Source organism: Onychostoma macrolepis, chromosome 25 (assembly GCF_012432095.1).
Source record: "Onychostoma macrolepis isolate SWU-2019 chromosome 25, ASM1243209v1, whole genome shotgun sequence".
Lineage (NCBI taxonomy): Eukaryota > Metazoa > Chordata > Actinopteri > Cypriniformes > Cyprinidae > Onychostoma > Onychostoma macrolepis.
Window position 1 is genome coordinate 3,381,433 of NC_081179.1, and position 25,249 is coordinate 3,406,681.

General features: G+C 35.0%; 3 protein-coding genes across 7 annotated transcripts in view; 1 reads left to right on the forward strand and 2 right to left on the reverse strand.

Moving 5' to 3' along the window:
- kcnq1.2 (potassium voltage-gated channel, KQT-like subfamily, member 1.2) overlaps positions 1 to 2,312 on the reverse strand; it is a 195,723-nt gene extending 193,411 nt beyond the window's left edge. For all 5 annotated transcript variants that reach the window (XM_058767316.1, XM_058767317.1, XM_058767314.1 and 2 more), the window contains exon 1: positions 1,812 to 2,312. The gene's annotated coding sequence lies outside the window, so the exon portion shown is untranslated. The remainder of the gene's footprint in view (positions 1 to 1,811) is intronic.
- A 124-nt stretch (positions 2,313 to 2,436) lies between these two features.
- Positions 2,437 to 15,880, forward strand: mrps35 (mitochondrial ribosomal protein S35). The gene is given in 9 exon segments (XM_058767323.1): positions 2,437 to 2,631; positions 3,043 to 3,089; positions 3,210 to 3,377; positions 4,821 to 4,881; positions 4,993 to 5,132; positions 6,921 to 7,030; positions 7,116 to 7,185; positions 15,389 to 15,464; positions 15,467 to 15,880. Coding segments are annotated over 9 exon segments (1,014 nt in total). The 5' UTR covers positions 2,437 to 2,486; the 3' UTR covers positions 15,664 to 15,880.
- A 727-nt stretch (positions 15,881 to 16,607) lies between these two features.
- LOC131534628 (mucin-2-like) lies at positions 16,608 to 22,675 on the reverse strand. Its single transcript, XM_058767630.1, has 3 exons — positions 22,348 to 22,675; positions 21,308 to 21,442; positions 16,608 to 21,053 (listed from the first exon to the last, which is right to left on the reverse strand). The coding sequence occupies exons 1-3, from the start codon at positions 22,565 to 22,567 to the stop codon at positions 19,405 to 19,407; spliced, it is 2,004 nt and encodes a 667-aa protein (XP_058623613.1). The 5' UTR covers positions 22,568 to 22,675; the 3' UTR covers positions 16,608 to 19,404.
- Positions 22,676 to 25,249: the final 2,574 nt, after the last annotated feature.

Consider the following 25,249-nt stretch of genomic DNA (forward strand, 5'->3'; position numbering starts at 1 on the left):
AAAATGGAACATTAAAGACATTTGTAATGTTACAAAAAATTCTATTTCAACTTAATACTGAAAAAAAATGTATTACCGTTTCAACAAAAAAAACAAATGAAGCAACAGCTGTTTTCAACATTGATAATAATCAGAAATGTTTCTTGAGCAGCAAATCAGCATATTAGAATGATTTCTGAAGTAGCATCAAAGAAATAAATTAAATTTTAAAATATATTCACACAGAAAACAATTATTTTAAAATGTAATATTTCACAATATTACTTTTTACTTAATTTGTAAAAAATTTACTTTTTCACTGTATTTTTTGATCAAATGCACATTTTTTTTGCTGAAATGTCTCTCAAAATGGAACAATCACACTTGTTTCTCCTCAGACAGAAAAAATCTACTCAGCATGTGCTGATTGAGTGTCATCACTCCAGCTTGATTGTGATTTCACTTTAGTCTTCCTCAGACGGGTCACAGAGCAGTGGAAGAGGAGTAAAATACCCTCATTAATGAGGTCAGACTTTCCCCTCAAGAGAAATCACAAGATCGCCAATCCATCATGAGATGACCAGTGGATGGACACACAAAGCCACTGGAAAAAGCTTTGTGAGTGGAGACAAATCGAAACAGGACCCTGCCATCCTCTCTGCCACGTCTGTCAGTCACAGTGGCAGAGCCGCTGACAGAAGCGCGACTATAGCGCCGGCCGCTCGCAGATACAGTTTCAGACCACCGCTTTACGCTGCAGATCACAGTGTCAAGAGGTAGAAACCACTCACAGTCAGAGCGTGTCGAGAGGATTTAGTGGACAGAGGGATAAACACTCATGCTCATTCATGTGTGCATGAAGCACAAAAGCAACAAATGAATGAAACCAGTCACTCTTCAAGTTATCAAACCAAAACAACTGGGACGAAATAGATTTCTACAAAAATTATTATAATCTTATAAATATATTATTTTATGTAGCCAGATTTTATATGACATGACTAATCTATACATACATACATGCACAGACTTGCATGAAAAAAAATATTTTTATATTTTGTATTTTTATAGAGTAAATAAAGGTATTTTATTTATGTAAATATGAATATGTTTTAAAAGCATATATATATATATATATATATATATATATATATATACACACACATAGGTATCTATATTATTTATGCAGGAATTTATTTATGCATTTAAATCATTTCAAATCATTATTACAGTTACACTTTACAATGCAGTTGTTTACAGTAATATTTGTTAACACATTAGGTGTCATAAATAACAATATTATTTTTGCCGCATTTATTCACCTTGATAATTTTATAAATACACAATTTTTTCATGTTTCATTATACAACTTTTGATGTTAAAAATGTCTTAAAATAAAAAATGACAAGACCAGATAAAGTGCTAAAAGTGATCAAATTCTAATACGTAGCAATTTTTTATTTTATTTTTTTCAAGCATAAACTAATTGTAAACTAAGTTATGGTACATTTCTATGCATATTTTGTGCATAGAAAATGTTCAGCTCAGAAAAGTTTAAAAAATAATGTTTTATGTTCAATTTAAATAAGAAATAGACTTTTAATTGCGAATAAATGCCTTTTCATATTTATAACCACAATATGCACACACACCGTCTTGAAATATTTAGCTAGCTATATTTATCTTCATAGACTTTTTAACTGTGAAATGTCAAAAAGACCCTTTTCTAATTCCTACACACGTCAAGACTATAAGAAGTCATTTTTAATCTTTCATCGATGGACAACATCACTTTATAAAACAAGAGAAATCAACTCTTAAATCAACAATACCTCTCCAGCAGGACTCCTGATGTCTGTCGTGCAGAGCTGAAGTAAAGAGATGAGGAGCTGTGCTTCAGTCGTCTGTGATGCTGTGAGTGAAACACATGTGGAGAGATGCGACAGAGATGCTGCACGCGCGTGTCATCGCGTCTGTCAAGGCGGGTTCACGGAGGAAGCTTTTGAAATATTTCATAAACAACTACAAATTCAAACGTTTTCAACTCTGACATGTGTAAAGAGGATTACTTCATATTCTCTGGGCGGGAAATGATGATTTCGCTAATAATAATAATAATAATAAAAATATAAAAATAATCGAAGTTATTTATATTGTTTAACAATATATACGTTATTTACGAGCAAAAGGTTTCACTATAATGTATAATGAACGCGTTATTTATACACTTTAGTTAGTTTAAAAAATAGTTCAAAATAATAATCAGTTAAAAAATATTCCGCATCTCAAGACTTTCTGCCATCTAGCAGCAAAGCGTTCCAGTTTATATGTTTCACTCTCATAAAGTTACACTTGAATGTTGTTTTGAATTAAAAAAAAAGCAGAACGTTTGGTTCGTTTGTGTTTTGATATCGAATGAACAAGTTTAGTTTGACTCTCGCGTTTTTAGCTTCGCTTTATTTGCGTAACATCCGGGCCTCCGTAGGCACGCTGCAGGTTTTTCCAACATGGCTGCGTCCATCACTCACCCTGCGCTGTCCTCCTTATGCAAAATAAACTGTAATATTAATGGAATATACAGTTTAATTTCATTCAGCAGGAGGATTTCAATCTCCTCTGTCCTCTCTACAAGCGCCGTGACCACAGAAACAGGTAAAAATCGTATTATTTCTTATTTAATCTGTTTACAGTATTATGGAGAGCTACAAAATTATTACTATTATTATTATATAGAAAATATGTCATTACATTACTAAAATGAAATATTACATTTAACTAACAAAACTGGCATGATATTACCATGTTTTTGGACATGTACCATAGTACTACCATGGTAGTCTTCGACTTTTATGAATATGATAATCGTTCAGTATCTAGCTTACGTTGATGTACCATGGTATTATCAGTTGACACTGTCATTGTAACATCAAATTAAGGGTTAATTGCTCGTCTGGCATGTTGTATTTAACTAAATTGTTTCTTATGGCCTAATATTAACTCTCAGTGTGACTTAAAAAATAAAGTTACTTATTAAATGTGCACTCATCAAATGTCTGATTACAGAAGCTGCAGGCCGAGGTGTTCGGGGTCAGCGGAGGTCAAAGAGACAGGTTATTATTAGACTTTACCTCATCATAATCATAATGCAGTTGGTTTGTGTTCTCATCTATCTTTATGAATCAGGTAAATAATATTATTGATAATAAAACACGTTTGATTGCATCGCACAGGCTGGGCAGCCCAGGACCGAGCGGATGGCGGTGGATCAGGACTGGAACGCAGTTTATCCCACTGCGGCATCATTCAAACCATCTGCGGTTCCTCTGCCGGTGCGGATGGGATATCCCGTGAAGAGAGGCGTACCACCTGCCAAGAAGGGCAACCTGGAACTGATAAAGGTGATAAAGTCTTTTAAGCTACATCTATTAAAATAAAATGAAAACAAACTCAAGCAGAAGTGCAATATAACGTTTATTTGTTATGCATTTATTTTTGGGGTTTCTGCTGGTCTTAAAAAGACTTAATTCGCCATTCAACAATTTAAGGCCTAAAAAGGTCTTAAATCGCAGCAGAAAGCCTTAAATTCATAAAGTCATGGCATTAAATGTTGCATGCACTGCACACACACACACACACAAAAAAATACTTCCTCAATACTAATTTAAACATCCTTAAATCAAGACACATTTGAGATGCAAATTGAACATATGAAGTCTTGTTTTCCCTTTTAATTAAAGTTTAGTTATTTGGCAAATTTAGTTATTTGGCAGATTTGGATTCGGCAGGTTTTAATCATAAACTCGCTTCATTTTGATATTTCTGAGAAAACGAGATTTCTTATGTCATTTTTGTTCTCAAGTAAATGTCTTGATTTGAGAATCTTTAGACATTAGGACTGGAAGACAAGACAGAAATACAGTGTGATCTTAAGCTATAGAACGATTTATTTCCATATGTTTCCAGTGTTTGAGCTAATTTAGCCCTTTTTTGTAAAATGAATTACAAAAATAATGGAGATCTGCTGGAAGTTGTATTTTCAAACTTTGAAGTTTGGCTAATACAAGACATTTAGAGACCATATTGACATATTGTTCCATTCAAATTATTTCCTAATTCTTCTTTACTAGGTCTTAAATTTACCTTCAGAAAACCCTGTTTGTGCATTATGATGTATATGGCAGAGCATATGTCTCTTTGAACAGAAACTTTTAGAATTGGGAACATTATTTTTTCTGCAAAAATGGAAACCCGTCTATGTAGATTGTGAAAACCTTATTGTGAACTTTAAATGATGCTAACTGGATCGATTCAGCTCGTCTTTTGTTGCATATACATTAAAATGTGATATGTGACCCTGGACCACAAAACCAGTCTTAAGTGTCAATTTTTCAAAATTGAGATTTATACATCATCTGAATAAGCTGAATAAATAAGCTTTCCATCGATGTATGGTTTGTTATGATCGGACAATATTTGGCTGAGATACAACTATTTGAAAATCTGGAATCTGAGGGTGCAAAAAAATCTAAATATTGAGAAAATCACCTTTAAAGTTGTCCAAATGAAGTTCTTAGCAATGCATATTACTAATCAAAAATGAAGTTTTTATACATTTATGGTAAGAAATTTACAAAATATCTTCATGAAACATGATCTTTACTTAATATCCTAAAGATTTTTGGCATAAAAGAAAAATGTATAATTTTGACCCATACAATGTATTTTTGGCTGTTGCTACAAATATACCCCAGCGACTTAAGACTGGTTTTGTGGTCCAGGGTCACATATTTTAATAAAACTCTTTTTTTTTTTTTTAAATCACATGCTTTAATGTCTTTCAGATCCCAAACTTTTTACACTTAACCCCGGTTGCTATTAAGAAGCACTGTGAGGCCCTGAAGCGTGAGTTTTTTTCACTGAGAAAGTTTTCAGTATTGGACGGCAGCAAATGTTATGTGGTGGCTAAATGAGAGAGACAGATTTGTAAATATTTTCCCTGTTTAATTTGTCCAGAGTTCTGTACGGAGTGGCCATCTGCCCTGGACTCGGATGAGAAATGCATGAAGCATTTCCCAATCCAGGTGCAGAGTAAGGAATTCGTATCCGCTGGATTGTCGCTGCGAAACCCAGACGCGAGGATAGTGACTCTGAAGGTACGTCTGTCAGTTTTGTTTATTACTTTCTGGAGCTCAAATTAATATTGTTGTTTTTGGATATGACTTCTTTGATGGAAGTTATTACACATCCCAGCATCCACCTGGAAACCAGAGCTAAGCTGCATATTCTGCTTTGTTTTCTTTCTGTGAAATAATCTGTTTGAATGGGCAGAAATTCTACATATTTTTGCAAATTTCTTCATTTTTTTTGTGTAACCATTCACAGTTTTTCCCACAGAAAGTCTATCACGTATTTAGAGTAAACTGTGTGTAAATGGCATGTCAAAGCAAAACAAACTGCGCTTAGTCGCTTTACATGTCAGTCATGGTCTCTTTCTGTCTAAGTCGATGTTTTTGGACAGAATATTATATGAAATGGACTAGACATTTACTGTCAAAAGTCAGGCTACTTAAAAAATTAAGCATGATGTGGACTGTTTTTCTGCCCATACTGTCTCCTCGTATTTACACTTAAACATATTCAGTAGCACATTACGAGAGATACAGGTGAATTAAATGAGCGTAATAAGTTATTTTTGCTTGAGTAAACACTGACTGTTGTCAATAAATGGATTTACTCGTCAATGAAATGCTGTTATTTGAAGACGTGCGTGATGGCCTCATTGATTTTGCAATATATTCTCTCTTTATTTATAATCTGAAATGTGTGATTTATCGTAAATCTCTCACCATCTGGCTGAAAAACCAGGAATCGCCATCTGACGTTAATCCCGTTGGATTAGGGCTGGATGTGAAGGGGATCAAAGGGCTGATTTACGGGATGAGGGTCTTTTCCCCCCATCCTTTCTTAACTGAAACAGCCAGAAAACTCCAGATAAATCAAGTGATATTGCGTTGTGCACCACTGTTTTGTTCTTTGAGAGCGAGAGCTTAGTGACGGCACTGGGTTGTGTTTGTGCCGATCCGGAGTGGGATTTAAAGAGCAGAGTTGTGCATGATGATAGTTAGTGTTTTTTGAGGGTTTGTTGTTTGAAAGAATAAGATTTAATAGAAAGTATGTTCAGATGACTGGAGGAACGCCAAGTGAAAATGATTGCTGGAGAAATGCTGAAGATTTGGATTAAGTGATTCATTGTCCTTTGATGAACTTTCAAGACTGGGAAATAAATATAAATAAACTTTAACAAAAATGTAATAACTTCAGTTTTCAGTTATAATATTTTTATATTATTAATTATATTTTTTCTTTTAAATATTTGTTAAAGTTTTAGTGATTTTGTGTTTTTGTCCTTTTCATGACTATTTGTTATTTTTGTATCCCTGAGATACTATTATAGTTTTTATTAATATTTTTAATTTATTATAAATAAATTGTATTTTAAAAATCTATAAATGTATGTTTACATTTTTGTTTTCTGTTATTTTAGTTTTAATGATTTCATTGTTTTTGTCTTTTTTTTTATGCATGTTATTTTAGTATCAAGATACTATTATGGTGTTATTGTTGTTAATAAAATATATTTTTATACATTTTTTTTAAAACAATTTGATAAATATTGAAGTTTATTTTTGTATTTTCTGATTTAATTTGAATTTTTTTATATTAGTGATTTTATGTGTTTGTCATTTGTCATATTTCATTCATTTTATTTCAGTTTTAGTTATTTTAGTACATCAAAAGATAATAAGCAGGGTCCTGATCATCCTGTCAGTGTTTACTGTCTGACTATACTTTATTCCTTGTGTACTGTCACTCTTTACTTAACTCTTTAAACACTCTCCTTAATTAAAAAGGTAGTTAAAATGTGTTTCTGCTCTTTGCAGGTGAAGCTCTCCAGCTTGAATCTGGATGATCACGCCAGAAAGAAGATGATCAAACTCAGTGAAGAGCGATACTGCAAAGACACCGACATGCTCACCATCACCACAGACAGGTGCGTGTTATGGATACATATTCTGTGTTGTTTTATTCCTCATTTCCCTTACATTAAAATGATCTTTGTGTGTATGTGATTGTAGTTGCCCGCTGAGACAGCAGAATTACGATTACGCCATGTACCTCCTCACCGTGTTGTACCACGAGTCCTGGGTGAGTCTGCAGCCCTCCACATTACTTCAGATACACTGACGATTTCAACTTTTTCCAGCAAGCTGAAATGAGATGCATTTGTGCTTTATTAGCTGTCATGTACAAGTCTAAGGTTCAATTTTTAAGATCATATCTACACAGTAGGACAGGATTTTCATGCTACAGGGTGGATTCCATGAAAACTGTCGAGAAATATGCAGGTCAAAATTCGCATGAAATAAAATTAACCCTGTAGATATTAAAATAGTCTTCAGACGTCAACAATAATTGAGATGCATAATATCTATATCAGTATCAATTATCAATCACCACTTGATTTTGATTTTTTGTTAAAAGTACTATACAGTAATACATGTTTGTGTGTATGTATATGTATATGTATGTATATTAATTATAGAATTATATATATATAAACATATATGATGTATTTATATAAAACTAAATCTAATAATAATCAAAATAAATTATACAATTATATACATTTTATTTTAAATTATATATATATTTCTTAAGGGTGGCAAAGCGGTATAATATTAGCAATAATATGTGTTTAAAGTGTCAATTCACTTTTGTTCAAACTTTCTAATGGCATAAATGGTGTAAATTATGACAAAATTCAAATTTTTAAGTGAACCATTCCTTTAAGCATGAGCAATAATAATAGTGATACTTGCCTTAGCAAACAGCACTAATCATCACTGATCATTGTGATTTCTGTATCAGTACATTGACTGGATTGTGGTCAGCTTCTGGTGATGTGTTTTCCGTCTCCGTGCTCGTGTGTTTGAATCACAGGAGAGTCTCTCTGATGTCTGTCACTGAACACATGAATATTTCATATCTCTATTGTACCTGAACTCTTATGAAAGTTTCAGTGGGGTCCCGCTGGAACTGGGGTGGATTTCCATGACCGAGACCCCCTGTGGGACGACATTAAACGATAGGATGAGGGGGGCATGAATAAAGGTTGGGAATCCACAACAGTGACGGTGCACTTTGGGTTTTTACATCCCCTGCCATAAGATTGAAATTAGTTTGGAATTAAACCCGGAATGTATTTATTTTTTTTAGGCCTGAAAAGTTTTTTTTTTCTCTCTGACCAAAATTGTATTTTATTTTTATTTTATTTTAACATATAAAATATTTTTTATGGCCAAAATATATTTCAAATATATGCTAAATATAATGTTGTAAACCTTGCAGCTTAAGGCAATTAATTTTTCATGTTGAAAATATATATTTTCAAAGCCAATAATATTTCAAAGCCTTCAAAATGCTAAAATGTACTCAAAAATGTGCAAGAAAATACATTGTTTAATCTTAAAATACATTTTTGGTAAATGCAAATAAATATAAATATATTTTGTTTGAAAATAAAGAAAGAAAAAAATAGCAACTAAAATGTGTTTGTAAATATATTTTACAATATATTAGCAATTATATGTAAAAATATCAGTTTTTTTTTTTTTAATGAGTGGGCTTGTTTTTAAATGTTAAATTGGTGTGAAAACAACTACAAAAAAGGTCATTTGTTTTTCAATTTTTAGTTTAGTTTAGTTTTAATTCTCACATTGAGCCTGATCCACAATGTTTAGTGGTGAAACCTGCAGCAAACCATCACTCAATTAGTGTCATGATTTTCCACCTGATTCGATGATTGACAGCTGTCTCGCCCAATCAGCAACCCGAGAGTGGAAACGGCGGCTGAATGGAAGCGTCTGATTGGCTGACAGGGAGATTCCATTGGAAAAAGCAGTTGGCGGCGCCTCAGAAGATTCTCGTTACAGCACGATGAAACGCGTCATCAATAATTCACGTCATATCTGCGCGGCAGAACCGTCTCCGCTTACACCGAGTTCACGATCAAAGATGAGAGCGGCTATTTAATTGACAACAGATGTAATGTGACAGTTTCCTTTGTGAATTAAGTGAGACTCAAAAAAGCGATTAGTAACCTTTTGAGTATCGCATGATTCACCTCATTAGCACAAGAGAGGATGAATTAGCAGGCGCTTTTTGATAAAACACAGATTAAGGACAAGAGCGGTGTAATTTATACACTTGAACTTCTCAAAGTCAGCAAACTGAAGGCTTCCTACGCAGATGATCTTCTTAAAGCATCTTTGAGGAGTAAAGAACGTGACCTTTTAGATTCAGACAAGGTCGACCACCAAAAAAAAAAAAAAAAACGGATCGGGTGTCAATAAAATGCAACAAATGCTCAAGATGTCTGCATTTTCCCATCATGCTCTTGTCGCTGGAGACTGGCTGGCTTTGGTGTTGTGTAACTATGTTGTGAGCTTCACTAAGAAGCCTGGCTGAGAGCCACGCTCGAGCTTTGTTTGCCATCCTGGTTGGGAAGTGAAACGGTGTCCGCTGGCCTTTCGCTAGCACAATGGCTAGCACAGAGGCGGCTCGGAGCGCTCAGGACGGGGTAAAGTGACGTCGGGTGAGAACGGGAGGGGGGCGCTTTACCACAAAGCAGCCGATTGTTCCAGACCACGAGGGTGATTGTATCTCCAAGACCTGATTTAGCTGCCAATATGGTTACAGGATAATCCATTCAAACTGTGTTCACATTGACTGGAAGAGGTTTTGGAACAAATGTGGCCTGGAAGTGTTTCCAGAGGTTAAATATCACCCCTTTTTTCCATTTCATTTGGTTTTTAATGCGTCGTGAAGTCATCACAACATGTGTTTCTCAGTGCGGTGTACTTCTGAAATGTAGGGTGGCCAAACAGCAAAAAGAAAAGGAAAATAAATAAATAATACAGCTCGACAATATATTGGGATATTTGTGGGATACATTTTCCTAATTTAAAATATATTTTGTTTAAATTAAATGCTAACATGTATTACAAAAAATGTCCACAAATATACATTTTCCAATTTTAAAATACATTTGGATAAAAAAATATAATTTAATGAAATATAAGTAACTATAAACTTGTCAAAATATATTTATGCATGTCTATATATGACCCTTGTGTCAAAATTTTGATTTTTCTTTTATGCCAAAAATCATTAGGATATTAAGTAAAGATCATGTTCCATGAAGATATTTTGTCAATTTCTTACCGTAAATGTATCAAAACTTCATTTTTGATCAGTAATATGCATTGCTAAGAACTTCATTTGAACAACTTTAAAGGTGATTTTCTCAATATTTTGATTTTTTTGCACCCTCAGATTCCAGATTTTCAAATAGTTGTATCTCAGCCAAATATTGTCCGATCCTAACAAACCATACATCAATGGAAAGATTATTTATTCAGCTTTCAGGTGATTTATAAATCTCAATTTAAAAAAATTAACACTTAAGACTGGTTTTGTGGTCCAGGGTCACATATTAGCTATAAATTTAAATAGCAATATAGGAAATTGATTTTTCAAATGTATAATATTTAATTTAAACCCTTGTTTCTGATCTTTAAATACATTTTGGGGGAATCATAAATATAGGAAATATAAGTAACTATGACTTCATTTTCATCCAAATATATTTATGTAAATGTGTTTATGTTGTAAAGAGCTTAAGAAAATAGATTTTTCAAATGTTAAATTTTATTTAAACCTTCAAATGCTAAAATATATTACAAAATGTCCAAAGAAAAATGTGTTTCCAATCTTAAAATACATTTTGGGTAAATATAATAAATATAGGAAATATAGTAAACTAAAGTATATCAAAATACTTTAAAAACTATATTAGCATTTTTTTTTTTCTGGCCAAAAATAAGTTTCAAATGTATGCTAAATAAACAATGCAACTTAATGTATTTTTCAGTAAAAAAAAAAAAAAAATCAATGCTAATATATGTATTACATAATGTGTAATAAGTTGTGTTTCCAATCCTAACTTATATTTCCAACATTTACCCAAAATATATTTAACTAAAACTTCAAAATATCAAAATATATTTATGTATTTACATGTATTTTTATAAGCAATATATTTCTTGACCAAAATATGTGCTGCTATATATATATATATATATATATATATATATATATATATATATATATATATATATATATATATATATATATATATATATATATATATATATATATATATATATATATATATATATATATATATATATATATATACAGTGGGTACGGAAAGTATTCAGACCCCCTTAAATTTTTCACTCTTTGTTATATTGCAGCCATTTGCTAAAATTATTTGTTCATTTTTTTTCCCTCATTAATGTACACACAGCACCCCATATTGACAGAAAAACACAGAATTGTTGACATTTTGCAGATTTATTAAAAAGAAAAACTGAAATATCACATGGTCCTAAGTATTCAGACCCTTTGCTGTGACACTCATATATTTAACTCAGGTGCTGTCCATTTCTTCTGATCATCCTTGAGATGGTTCTACACCTTCATTTGAGTCCAGCTGTGTTTGATTATACTGATTGGACTTGATTAGGAAAGCCACACACCTGTCTATATAAGACCTTACAGCTCACAGTGCATGTCAGAGCAAATGAGAATCATGAGGTCAAAGGAACTGCCTGAAGAGCTCAGAGACAGAATTGTGGCAAGGCATAGATCTGACCAAGGTTACAAAAAAATTTCTGCTGCACTTAAGGTTCCTAAGAGCACAGTGGCCTCCATAATCCTTAAATGGAAGACGTTTGGGACGACCAGAACCCTTCCTAGAGCTGGCCGTCCGGCCAAACTGAGCTATCGGGGGAGAAGAGCCTTGGTGAGAGAGGTAAAGAAGAACCTCTCTGAGCTCCAGAGATGTAGTCGGGAGATGGGAGAAAGTTGTAGAAAGTCAACCATCACTGCAGCCCTCCACCAGTCGGAGCTTTATGGCAGAGTGGCCTGACGGAAGCCTCTCCTCAGTGCAAGACACATGAAAGCCTGCATGGAGTTTGCTAAAAAACACCTGAATAAGATTCTCTGGTCTGATGAGACCAAGATAGAACTTTTTGGCCTTAATTCTAAGCGGTATGTGTGGAGAAAACCAGGCACTGCTCATCACCTGTCCAATACAGTCCCAACAGTGAAGCATGGTGGTGGCAGCATCATGCTGTGGGGGTGTTTTTCAGCTGCAGGGACAGGACGACTGGTTGCAATCGAGGGAAAGATGAATGCGGCCAAGTACAGGGATATCCTGGACGAAAACCTTCTCCAGAGTGCTCAGGACCTCAGACTGGGCCGAAGGTTTACCTTCCAACAAGACAATGACCCTAAGCACACAGCTAAAATAACGAAGGAGTGGCTTCACAACAACTCCGTGACTGTTCTTGAATGGCCCAGCCAGAGCCCTGACTTAAACCCAATTGAGCATCTCTGGAGAGACCTAAAATGGCTGTCCACCAACGCTTTACCATCCAACCTGACAGAACTGGAGAGGATCTGCAAGGAGGAATGGCAGAGGATCCCCAAATCCAGGTGTGAAAAACTTGTTGCATCTTTCCCAAAAGACTCATGGCTGTATTAGATCAAAGGGTGCTTCTACTAAATACTGAGCAAAGGGTCTGAATACTTAGGACCATGTGATATTTCAGTTTTCTTTTTAATAAATCTGCAAAATGTCAACAATTCTGTGTTTTTCTGTCAATATGGGGTGCTGTGTGTACATTAATGAGGAAAAAAAATGAACTTAAATGATTTTAGCAAATGGCTGCAATATAACAAAGAGTGAAAAATTTAAGGGGGTCTGAATACTTTCCGTACCCACTGTATGTTGTAAACAATGCAGTTTATGGAAATATATTTTTCAAATTTAAAACATTTAGTTTAAACCTTCAAATGCTAAAATATATTACAAATGTGGAAGAAAATACATTTCTGATAATAAAATATATTTTGGCTAAATACAAAAAGTTTTTTTTTTTAAATATATTTTAAATAACATAACTAGATTTAGATATATAGTGTTTTTTTTTTTATATTATAATGCTAACATTAGCATTATATTTTTTTGTATATTTTGAAATATATTTAAAAATATATCTGTAAACACGCATAATAATTTTTATTTAACTTAAAACGTCACATTTTTCAATTGAAAGATTAAAGTCGTTTCCAAAAATGGGGTCCATACTGATTTCACATTGACTTTAACGCTTGGTTTTGGTGTTTCTTGAACAGAAGAGCTCTCCGAGAAGCCATATTTTTTCTTTCCCAAGCATCAGAGCGGTTAACCGATCAGCTCGGCTCGCACAGCGTTGGCCTTTCGAAAGCAAACCACGAGCGTCTCCATGTCTTCAGTCAGGTCCTCAATTACACTCCCATTCTCTCCAGTGAAAGGCCACTCTCATCAATTAGTCGCAAACCATTTGATTTGCCTCTTTGTCTAAATTGAATCATTTGGGTCAACAGTCCTAATCAAATCCTCACGATCTGGCCAAACCACCATCTCCATAGAAACCACCTAATCCATCAGTCGCTCCCTAAGTAGTGCCCTGCAGCCGGGTGATTTGCGGAGAGGAATGGAGGACGTTTGGAAAGGGAGAATGTGTGCAGGACCTGGATTGATAGTCATTAGTCTGGAGCACCTGCACCAGAGGCCTTCATACACACAAAGACGCTTTTGTCACAGAGGATGGGAAGTATTGGGAAAATTTAGTCTCAGGCAAAGGAGGGACTCCAAGGGTTCTTATCAAACTCAAGCTGACTTTAAAAGTGTGCGGCACTCGTTCAAACGCTTAAGCAAATGTTGAGCGGCGTCTCTTCATGTTTTCAGTGAAAGCAGAGCTGCTCGTCGAGTTTAAGTAGCCGTGTTTATTACAGCAGTTCCTTTCCAAATCAGCTTGGCATTTTTATCGTGCCAGAATTCCTCAGCCGATCCAAGACGGTCAAGAAGCATAGTTTGTTTTCAATGCTTAAACAATCTTTGTCTAAGTTGGGTTTAAATGTGCTTTTTGACATTTTATCATCAAATCACTTCTTTTAACAGAAGATAATGTTGTCAGTCTCGGATCGTTTAGTGGCACATGCTCTCAGGCACTCGATTATTTGCTTTTATGATGAATCTCAGCCTTCAGTGAAGTTCTAACATTGACATTTTTGGTCAAAGTCCTGCAGTTGAAGCTCCTATGAGGATAGTCAAAGGTGCAATTGCAAGAAACTAGCTTGTCTATATGATGTGCAATGTAAATATCTGCCTGTTTTGCATTCTTTTAACATTATTTTCATAACAACGAATAAGCATTGATAAACACTTTAGACACTTTTTCATTAGTACAACCATGTGACAAAAAAAATCTGGCCAAAATATATTAAAAATAAAAACATTTTAAAAATAATAGAATTAAAAAAAAACACAACTAAGTAACTAAAACCTATCAAAATAAAGTAAATGTATTTTAAAATCTATATTAGCTATATATTTTTTAAAATATGAATATGAAATATATATTTTGTTTAAACCATCCAATGCTAAAATATATTTCAAAATGTGCAGGAAAATGCATTTCTAAATTCTATCTATTTTTGGGGGGGTAAATGCAAAATGTAAAACAATATAAATATATTTAGATTGAAAATGTGATACTTAAAAAACATTTTATATGAACATATATGATATTTTCGGCCATTTTTTGTAAATGTAAACTTTTGGGGCAGTGTATTCTTAAGTAATTTTTTTAACAATATAAATACATTTAGATTTAGATGAGAAGTCAAAAGCATTTATTTTTTAAATATATTAAAAAAATATATATATTTTTTATATACAAATATTCTAAAATATATATGTACATTTTTGGCCTTTTGTGCATGTACACATTTTTTTGAACAATATAAATATATTTAGATTGAAAATTAGACATCAAAAAATAAGGAAATAAAAATACATGTTTTTGAATGTATTTAAAAATAAATTTGTAAATATATTTCATCAATATTTTGCCTTTTGTTTTGTATATTTTAATATATTTCCCGTACGATGGAGACTTAATGTTTTTCCATGTTAAATGTAATAGCATACAGTCCCAGGTGTAAAAGGCTGATATTGCAGTGTGTTTTTGCTTTTATCTAATTTCATTTGGGTCATATTGTACAATCTGACGACTGCAGCAATCATAATTGTAAATTCATCGTTTTCACCATTGCATTTGGTACAACACATTTGAGAGTGCACACCAAACATTTTATCATCTTCCACTTGATCAATCAATCATTTTCACACTCAGTCTTTTAAAACTGTTTTTGTCACGTCACTGTTTTACAGAAAACTGAGGCGTGGGAGCAGGAAAAGACGCGTGCGGATATGGAGGAGTACGAGTGGGAAGACAGTCCATCCCAAAAAGCGTTGTGGACACCCTCCTGCGCATGCGACCACTTGGAGCGAGGGATGAGGTGGAGGAGGGAACCAGGGAGGAGCTGTTGGGGCAGCCGGCGGTGCAGGAGTACAGAGACTCGATGCTCAGGCTGAAGAACGAGGGAGAGACTGAGGAAAATCTACAGAAGTATAAAGAGGCTGTGAAGAAGCTCTTTAATATCTGAGGAACGCAGAAGAAAATCTTCAGCCTGTGAACTCCATTATAGGGAATATACATGTATCATTTCATATTAAAATGTGTTTGGGGAAACTAAAAGCAGTAAGGTGACTTTTTTTTCCACCAATGAGCCATGCATTGTTTTTCTCATTTTGTTGTTTTCAAATTATATGCAAGATTCTGCTTATTCATGAAAAATAAATTAATGACAATTAATGAGCAAAGGTAACCAATTTCTGCTTGGTTTTTTATTTATTTTTTGGAATTTTTTTCCATGAAAAACAAAAAGCAGTATATTCAAGCTTCTGTCTTCTAAAAGTACAATAAAAGTAGGTTTATCGAAAATACTATCAGTTAAGAGCCTGTTTCTGCTACAGGACAAAAACATTACAAATGGTCATTGCAATTTTTTAATCTCACAAATCAGACTTTTTTCCACAATTCAATTCTGATTTATTTTTCTTTTCTTGTTTTTCGCAATTGCGAATTTATAACTTGCAGTTCTGAGAAAAATTCGGAAAGGTCAGAATTGTGAAATATAAAGTCTGAATTGTGAGATAAAAGGTCACAATTACTTTTTTATGGCGGAAAGAAAAAGTCAATTCTGAGATGTAAACTTAAAAATTGTGAGAAAAAAGTCAGAATTCTGAGTACATCTCAATTCTTTTATCAGAATTTTGAGGGGACGATAAAAAAATAAAGGAAAGACTTTTTTCATTCTGTTTCAGAATCAGGCTTCCATATAGTTAATAGATTAAATTATGGGACAAAACTTCTGTAGGGGGGAACCTGTTGCTTTGGTTTGCATTTCACAAGAAAAAAAAAAAGAGAGAGAGACTGCAAATGAAAATTGAGATATTCTGCATTAAGTTCTCTTTTATTTCATTAAAAAATAAAATAATGCAAGTTTGAATGAGACTCGGGTGAGTACATGACAAAATATGATCTATTCATTTAAATATCAGACACAGTAAATGTGTAGTTTACTGTACATAATCTGGGTCAGTTCGTTTCATATCTCCAAACAATTCCCCCTAGAACATTAAACACCAACTCCCCACACTCAGACCCACACAAAACATTCCCTCGATGGTGCATCAGGTGCCATTACAGCACCCCACTGAAAGGACGCTTTGAGCCAACATCTAGTAAAAATACCCCAGCACTCCATTAGTTCCTGCTCTGAGCTGTCTCTTCTGGGAAAGCAGAAACCAAACTCCTCCGCGAGAGCTTCCGGCCGCTTCCATTTGGACATGGAAAGTGGCGGCGGTCTTGCGCATCTTAAAGCACTTAGCAACCAACTGCCTTTTTGGAACAAAACTGTCAGGTGTTCTCAACTGGACGAGTGTTTGCAGAGTCAGTTTTCACTCGACTGTATCCGAAAAAAGACTTTAAAGGTGTAATTAAAACATAAACTGCATATAAATATAAATCTGTTTAATGAAATTCTAAAGGCTTTACATGCACAAAACTGTCCGAGAAATAATACTTCCATGCTTTCATCATGCATTCACTTTATAAAACAAGATCTTGGTTGAAAATTCACTGCCTCCGTAGGCAGCATTTAAATGCATCACTTCTATGATGCCTTGTTTTGCCAGGCATGTTTCTAAAGCAGCATGTATTTTTTGCAAATGCAAATTTCCAGAATGCATTGCAACAAGCTCAGTGAAAACAAACAAAATATAACTTTATTTATTAGCAAAAATATTGTTTGAAATATAGTTAAATCCAACTTAAATGTTTACCCCACATAGTTTTAGAGCATTAGCTCAGCATACAACACCAAACTCTATTAGAATCAGTTGTGAGATTCTGCCCATGTAGAGCGTTCCAAATCAATCACTTATGAGGTTCCATCTTCCATGCTGTCTCAAAAAGCAGTTGGCAGAATAAATTAAGGCAGTTTTCTAGGTTTTGAAATGCTAAAATCAATCTTCAGAATTGTTTAACTTTTATATTTTACAGAAATGCTCATGGTGACGTTTTGAAGTCCTCTGATGAATCCTCAAATTCTCACGAAATGCTAAAGTTTGTTTTTTATAGTCCATGGATGGCACTGAATGGGAAGCTTAGGGTAGTATGTTTAGGCTTGACTATATACATCAAGTCATAAAAAGTGAACAACCACATCAGGTGGTTTTGAAAACGAGTCTTTAGCATATCCACCTTCAGTTTGAATTAAACCATAATAAATGTTAGCAGCATCTACAAAACATGATCATCTGATCAACTGATTATGCCTGGGTTCTCCAAATCTGGGCCTGGAGTGCCACTGTACTCTATAAAACTCATGTAAATGTATTTAAAAATACTTCTGTAAAATTTATTCTTATTATTCCAAGCATATTTTATAATATATAATCCTATTTATTATTTTATTATTTAAACCTCCTGTTTACAAATAGGAAAATAGACACGCTATAGTTGTATATACGCAATATTGTTATGTATATATCTGTTTATAATAGACATTTTAAAATTGTATTGCATACCTGCTGCTGCCATAATAAAGACCCATTTCGAATGTTACATGTTTTTCTTCTCTTCTGCTCCCAGTCGCTGTGAGCAATTATGAAGAATTACTTTACTTTGAAATAAATATGTATGCAAATTACACCGAAGTAGCCTACAACAGTTACCTTAAGGTGTTCGGGAGCGCTCAAAAAGGGTTTAAACACTGAATTTTGAATCGATTTCTTCTCGTAAACTCAGAGATGTGGATTCGGACGGCAATTAAATCACAGACTACCCCCTGTATATGGTGAAGTCCCCATGAGAAACAATTACTGTCCGAATAGGGCTAACGTTGTGTAAATTTACTCTAAATATTTACGGAAGCCTCTGACTAGGAGTAACGGCTGGAATAAAATGGCTGAATTGCATCAATAAGCTCATATATAACCTGATAGACTTCAATCCCTTAGACATATGTGACCCTGGACCACAAAACCAGTCTTAAGTGTCAATTTTTCGATATTGAGATTTCTACATCATCTGAATAAGCTGAATAAATAAGCTTTCCATTGATGTATGGTTTTTTGTTAGGATCTGACAATATTTGGCTGAGATATAACTATTTGAAAATCTGGAATCTGAGGGTGCAAACAAATCAAAATACTGAGAAAATCAACTTTAAAATTGTCTAAATGAAGTTCTTAGCTATGCATATTACTGATCAAAAATTAAGTTTTGATATATTTATGGTAGAAAATTCACTAAATATATTCATGGAACATGATCTTTACTTAATGTCCTAATGAGTTTTGGCATAAAATAGAAATGTATAATTTTGACCCATACAACGTATTTTTGGCTGTTGCTACAAATATACCCCAGCGACTTAAGACTGGTTTTGTGCTCCAGGGTCACATATAATAATATTGACATTTTAAGAGAAAGAACATTACATTAAATTATATTTAAAAATACCTTTGTTGTTCATGATTACTGTTAGTTACATGTGACAAAAGTAGTTAGGATAAACTGGCATTTCAACAACTTCTGCTCACTAATGTGAAGGTTATGCTACTGGATCACTGAAGGTAAATGTCATACATGTCGACTGTGCATTACTTTACGGAGAGGTTACGACCTACTAGCTACATTCTGTCAAATTGTGCAAACGAATAAAGTAGAGTTACAAACTAGCTAGTAGCTAAGCCTCTAGTGTGGACTTTATGTTCCAATGTAAACTTACGAACGGCTGGTGCAACCCTACCCAGTGCCAGATGTGAAGAACCCCGCTTTACGAACTTTCTCTTACGATGACGTATTTGATGAGTCGCATTGATCCTCTCTTGCACCTCAGATTTGTCCTGTACCTGCCCTTCCGACCCCTCCGGCCTCTCCAGCTCAGCGCCATGAACACCGAACAACAGCAGCAGAACGTGATGGCAGCGCAGGTCGCTAAAGCCACCAATACGGTGTTGGCCGCCAAATGCCACACTGATATCAGGCTTCCATCCCCGTCAGGTTGAGGTGCGTCACCCGTAGTGATGTTCCGGCTGATGTAACCCTTCGTGTCGTTGGGGTACGGTTGACTGTCCACCATGCTGCTAGTTGTGGCAGATAGAGAAGAACTCAAACTACCGGTGGTTGCGGAGTTGCCCATTCGAGTGCGTGTGAAACTTAGGGTCGGGTGTCTGGGGGTTGTTGAACCATCAGTAGAGATTGTAGGATTCGTGGTTGCTGAGATCTGTAAGGTTCTTGTGTCACTGCTAGTTGTCTCTTTTGGTTGGGATAGAGTAGTAGTTTGGGTTGGGGTTCGTAAAGGCCAAGTCTCATATGCATGGGTAGTTTGTAAGGGAACATCTGTAGAAGTTAAAGGGTCTATGGTTGTCCACTTTGACGTAGTAGTTGTCTGTTGGGGATTGGGTGTAGAGCCCATTTTAGTCTCTGATGTGATTGGAGCAGTTTTAGCTTGTATTGTCTCATATGCAGCTGTAATTTGGGTCGATGTTTGTAAGGGAACGTTTGCAGAAATTAAGGGTTTTGTGGTAGTTGATGCTTCAGATTGTAAAGGTGCATAAGTCTCAAAAACAGTTGTTTGCATTGTAGTTTTCGGATACTCTACCAACTTGGACTTATAAAGTGAAGTAGCTTGTTCTGTAGTTTGGGTTAAGGGTTGTTGGGTACTTGTCAAGACCTTGGTAAAAGACTGCATAGACTTTTGAGAAGCCAACGAATTTGTAGTCTGTAGAGTTGAAGTTTGTAATCCCAAATGCTGTTGGATAGTTGAGGAACTTGAAGATTGCATAGACTTTTGAGAAGCCATCGCCAAAGAGTTTGTAGTCTGTATAGCTGTAGTTTTTAGTCCCAGAGTCTGTTGGGTAGTTGAGGAACTTAGAGCTTCGTTGATTGGGATGGAGGTCAAAGTAGAGTCAAAGTAGTCAGTTGTAGAGCTTGGGTGGGCTGTGGTTATATAAACAGGTGGGGGGTTTGGGATTCTTTGGTTTAAAGTATCAGTTGTTGTATCAGGTTCACCCGTCGGCGAGGCGGTCGTATGACGCAGGTTTGTCGATGCCCATTGTGACGTAGAAGTCGTCCGTTGGGGATTGAGTGTGGAGTCCATTTTAGGCTCTGACGTAGTTGATATAACGTGTTCTGATGTGCTTTGAGCAGTTGTAGCCTGTATTGTAGTACATCGAGGGAGGTTATGTTGTACTTGATGCGCAGTAGGAACAGCGCGAGTGGTTTGTTGGGGGGTTGTGGGTTTTTTCGTGCTAGTGGAGGCAGGACTGATTGAACGGATGGGCAGGTTGGGTGGATAGTTGAACTGACGCTTGTCAGAGTTCAGCGGCTCTGAAACATTGAGCTGTGAGGAGGACATGTGAGGCAGCACACGCACGTTGGTGGTAAAGTACTTCCCGAACACCAACAGGTCAGGATCCACACCTGAGCGACAAATATCTCAATCAGATCATTTATAAACAAGCTTTATCCTAATCAAATATATTTGTAGACTGAGGGAATGTTCAAAATACTAAAATGCACTCAGTAATTCTGTTCTGGCTTCAAATCATGTATAAATGTCTTGCATAGAAAAAGGTTTTAATGTAGGCATGCAATTGTCACTAAAAGAAAAGGAAAGATCACCGTGGTTTTATATTTCCTCAAACCAAAGTAGATTTCGGTGTGCAGTTTCTCACCTTTGGTGACATTATAGAGGATGACATTTCCTCTGTGGTGAGGAATGCAGCTCTCAAGGTTCGGACATTGAAGATGAAAGCAGTTCACGCTGTCCTGAGTGGTGTTGAAATGAAACACAGCCAGGTTGCAGGAGACTGTACATGCAATTCGTAAGTTAAAGTCCATTAACAAAATCTTCCTGGTTGAAGATTGTGAATTTACTTCTATTACAGTGCAATCACTTTAGTTAATAAACATTTGTTCACATTTTTATTTTTAAGTCAAAATGATTTATTAACATTTATTTTTCCATGCATATATTTAATCAATAATTTAGTTAAGAAACAAATTCCTCAAAATGTAAATTAAAGCTATGATACAATTATTTCCCATTGCAATAATTACTATATAAAGCACTTTACCTCTATAACTTATGTTTCAAACTATGAATAGCGTTGACTCTAAAGACAAATTGCTTGTGATGTTCCTCATTTTGAAGTTACTAAAACATGAGTATCTGTATTATTTTATATTTTCTCAAGCTAAACATTTCACAAAAATACATTTGTGAGGTTTTAAACAGTAAAACAATAAACGCGATGTTCAAACTGAAGACCAAATGAATTTTTGACACACACTTCGTCACTAAATAACAAATGAACGTGATTGCAAATTAATCTTTTTCTATTCACAACCATCACTTTCCTTCATATGTGATCTCTCAATGTGTCTGAATCAGTGATTTTTAGTGGATAGCCTTTATGAAATCGGTTCTCCTCAGGTTCACACAAGTAGAGAATCACATTAACTATCAACATGTTCAACCGAACTAACCACAAACAAACACTTTGTCTTCATGTTTACCACAATTATGTTTTGTTTTCAAAATCAATCTAACGTTTTTTTTTTTGTGAAATGTTTTGCTTGTACTGTCATTCTTTCAAATAAAGGCACTTGGTTTGATGTTTTGTTATCTAGGCTACTGCAATGACATTCAGACATTTTTTAGACATGTTTTAGGTGCTACTAGTCAATTCTTCATTTTAAAGCATAGACTCACAGTTTCGCGTAAGGCAGCAGGCTCTGCTGCATTTGACCGCAGACTCCTCCTGATAAAGCTTCAGGATGTGGGCTCCTCTGCGCTGAGACTCCTCTATGTCCACATACAGTCCTGGATATCTGCGGATCCAGCAGCTCTTATAGTAAGATGTCGGAGAGCAGCTGGAGTCCGAAGAGCAGATCAAACCCAGAATCCACAGCAAACTCCATGGGACGGTCATGGCGCGAGTCGTTCGTCCTATCCGCGAGGCTGGAAAGTCAAGTCATGTTGTTTTTAAGCGCTCGTGGTGTTTCTGGCGCAGGTGAGCGGAACCTGCGCAGGTAACAGGTGTGTGGTGATGAAGAACGCGCGTGAGGCGAGCGAGAGCACATCCTTTATTCCGTCCTCCACGTTCATTCATTTAGGCTATTCATTCACAAATAAATAAATAAATAAATAACCCTAACTGCTCAAAAGGCGATTTTCCGAACACATTTATTTGCTGTTCATTTTGTTCTTTTCACAATAGCCTATAACTAAAAAAAAAAAATTTTGTATAAACATATAATTTCGTTCTATTAAAGGGATAACTCACCCAAAAAATGAAAATTCTGTCTTTGATTATTCACCCTCATGTCGTTCCAAACCCATAAGACCTATCCTAGGAACACAAATTAAGATATTTTTGATGAAATCAGAGAGCTCTCTGACCCTCCACAGACAGCAAGGGTCCTTCCACATTCAGTGTTCAGAAAGGTAGAACATCGTTAAAACAGTCCATGTGTCATCAGTTGTTCAATCGTAATTTTTTGAAGCTATGAGAATATTTTTTGTGCACAAAGAAAACAAAAATAACAATTTTGTTCAACAATTCCTACGTCACCCTAGCGCCATTTTGGAGAACATTGCGATGCATGCAGGTGCTTTCTTTGTATGTAAACAAGGTATGCTGTTGACATAGAACACAGAATAAAATTACTGATGCCACATGGACTATTTTGTCGAAATTCTTGGTACCTTTCTGGGCCTTGAGCGTGGAAGGACTCTGCTGTCTATGGAGGGTCAGAGAGCTCTCGGATTTCATCAAAAAACCTTAATTTGTGTTCCGAAGATGAAAAAAAAGATCTTACGGGTTTGGAGCGACATGAGGGTGAGTAGCCTAATTAAAGACAGAATTTTCATTTTTGGGTGAACTATCCCTTTAAGAAGTAGCTTGTGGCCTTGTACTGATTCCCTCAAAGCAAGTCAAAACAAAATTTAGTTTAGCCTATTAGATGCAATATATGTAAATAGCCTATATTTTACATATTGTATTAAGAATCAAGTTTCTAAAGAAGGTTTCTTTATATTCTGTTGTATTATAAATTTTCATCCCCCTAACCAGTCACTTTCACTGAGGAGATCCGTAACAGCTGAATGCCCGATCGCTTTTCGGACGATATATCGACAAAATAAAAGTCCTGCCATTATTTAGCAGTTTAATGATAGATATATATATATATATATTTATATTTATTTATATTTATTTATTTATTTATTTATTTTTAATGTGAAAAAGTATAATTGTTATAAAATTATGAGAGTTATAGTATCAGTAGGTACCTTCTTGTGCCATGGGATGACATTCAGGTAAAATGGGCCGATATAAAAAGAGAACACAGGAAATTTCGGCTGAAATCATTTTATTTTAAAAAGTAAATTGACACTATTGTCTTTAGTGTGCCATAGCAACAACACCATACATTTATTTCATTAAATAGAAATATTTCATTAAACAATGCAATTAAAAATGAACTGATCATGTTGTATAGGTGTGTTTCTGTGCATGTATGTGTGTTTGCTTGTCAAACAATGCAAGATCAGTTATTGTGATTGGCTGTGAAAATGTAAAGACATATGACGCTACAACCTTATTTGGCCCATTTTACCAGATAGCCTATTTTAGCTGACTTCACCCTAGCAAGGCCTTGAGTGATTTTGTGTTCATAAAACACAATAGCTATTAGGCATACATTTAAAAAATACATAATATTTGTTTCATTTTGTACAATTAAGACTTCTGTTTTCTCCAAACATTCAAAACGCTGTTTTTAAAGTGTTTTTCTTGGTTATGTGAACGTTAAGAACATTCCATTTTGCATATTTGGAATGTTACTTTTGAAGTTGTCCGAACGTTCTGAAACAAGTAGTAACATTTAAAATAATAAATCAATAAATAAATCAAAGAATTATTTTAGATTTCCCAGTACATATTTTCATAAATATTCATATTTTACATAATTTCAAGATTTGCTCAATAGTTTGCCGGCTTGGAGACTTGGCCTGCGGAGCACCAATGGCTCTTTGTTCCTCAGATGAGAAGTGTTTGATTAATTCTGGAGAAATCAGAGAGGATTATTCAAACTGAATCACAGGAGCTGATACAATGTTCCCCGTCGGTTTGTGTGCGTTACAGCTGCAAGCTTGCCAAAAGAGACTTGGATCAGGTAGCCGAGTAGCTTTCACACTCCATTTTCCCAAATACAGTAGATCTATGAATCCTGCAAACACTGGCTGGAGAACGAACGCTCAGAGCCAAGGTGAAGGATCAGCGTGGAGTTTGCCAGGTCAGGCCGAGCGTTTCGCACTGAGAAGGCCTAATCCAACCCAAGGGAGCGGGTCAATTTTAAGAGCAACGGGGTAGTTTGACAGAAACTTTGGCTGTGTGTACTAAAAAGGTTTCAGTAGTGTCAATTCTTGCCATTATTAAGAATGCTGATACCTTTATTCTGACATTTATTTTGGCTTCTTCATGTGCATTAGGTTAGAATCCAGTCAGGAGCCTGGAGTTAAGATCATTTTGTAAATTAAGCAATATAATTAATATTTTCACAGTGCCAGTACAGTATTATATGTTAATGAATAATATGATTATATGTAATGT

Coding starts and splice junctions, on each gene's coding strand:
- LOC131534628 (XM_058767630.1), bottom strand. CDS start 22,567: ATGACCGTCCCATGGAGTTTGCTGTGGATTCTGGGTTTGATCTGCTCT. Junction 21,443..22,347: donor CTGCTGCCTTACGCGAAACT/GTGAGTCTATGC, acceptor TTGCATGTACAG/TCTCCTGCAACCTGGCTGTG. Junction 21,054..21,307: donor CCTCTATAATGTCACCAAAG/GTGAGAAACTGC, acceptor TTTGTCGCTCAG/GTGTGGATCCTGACCTGTTG.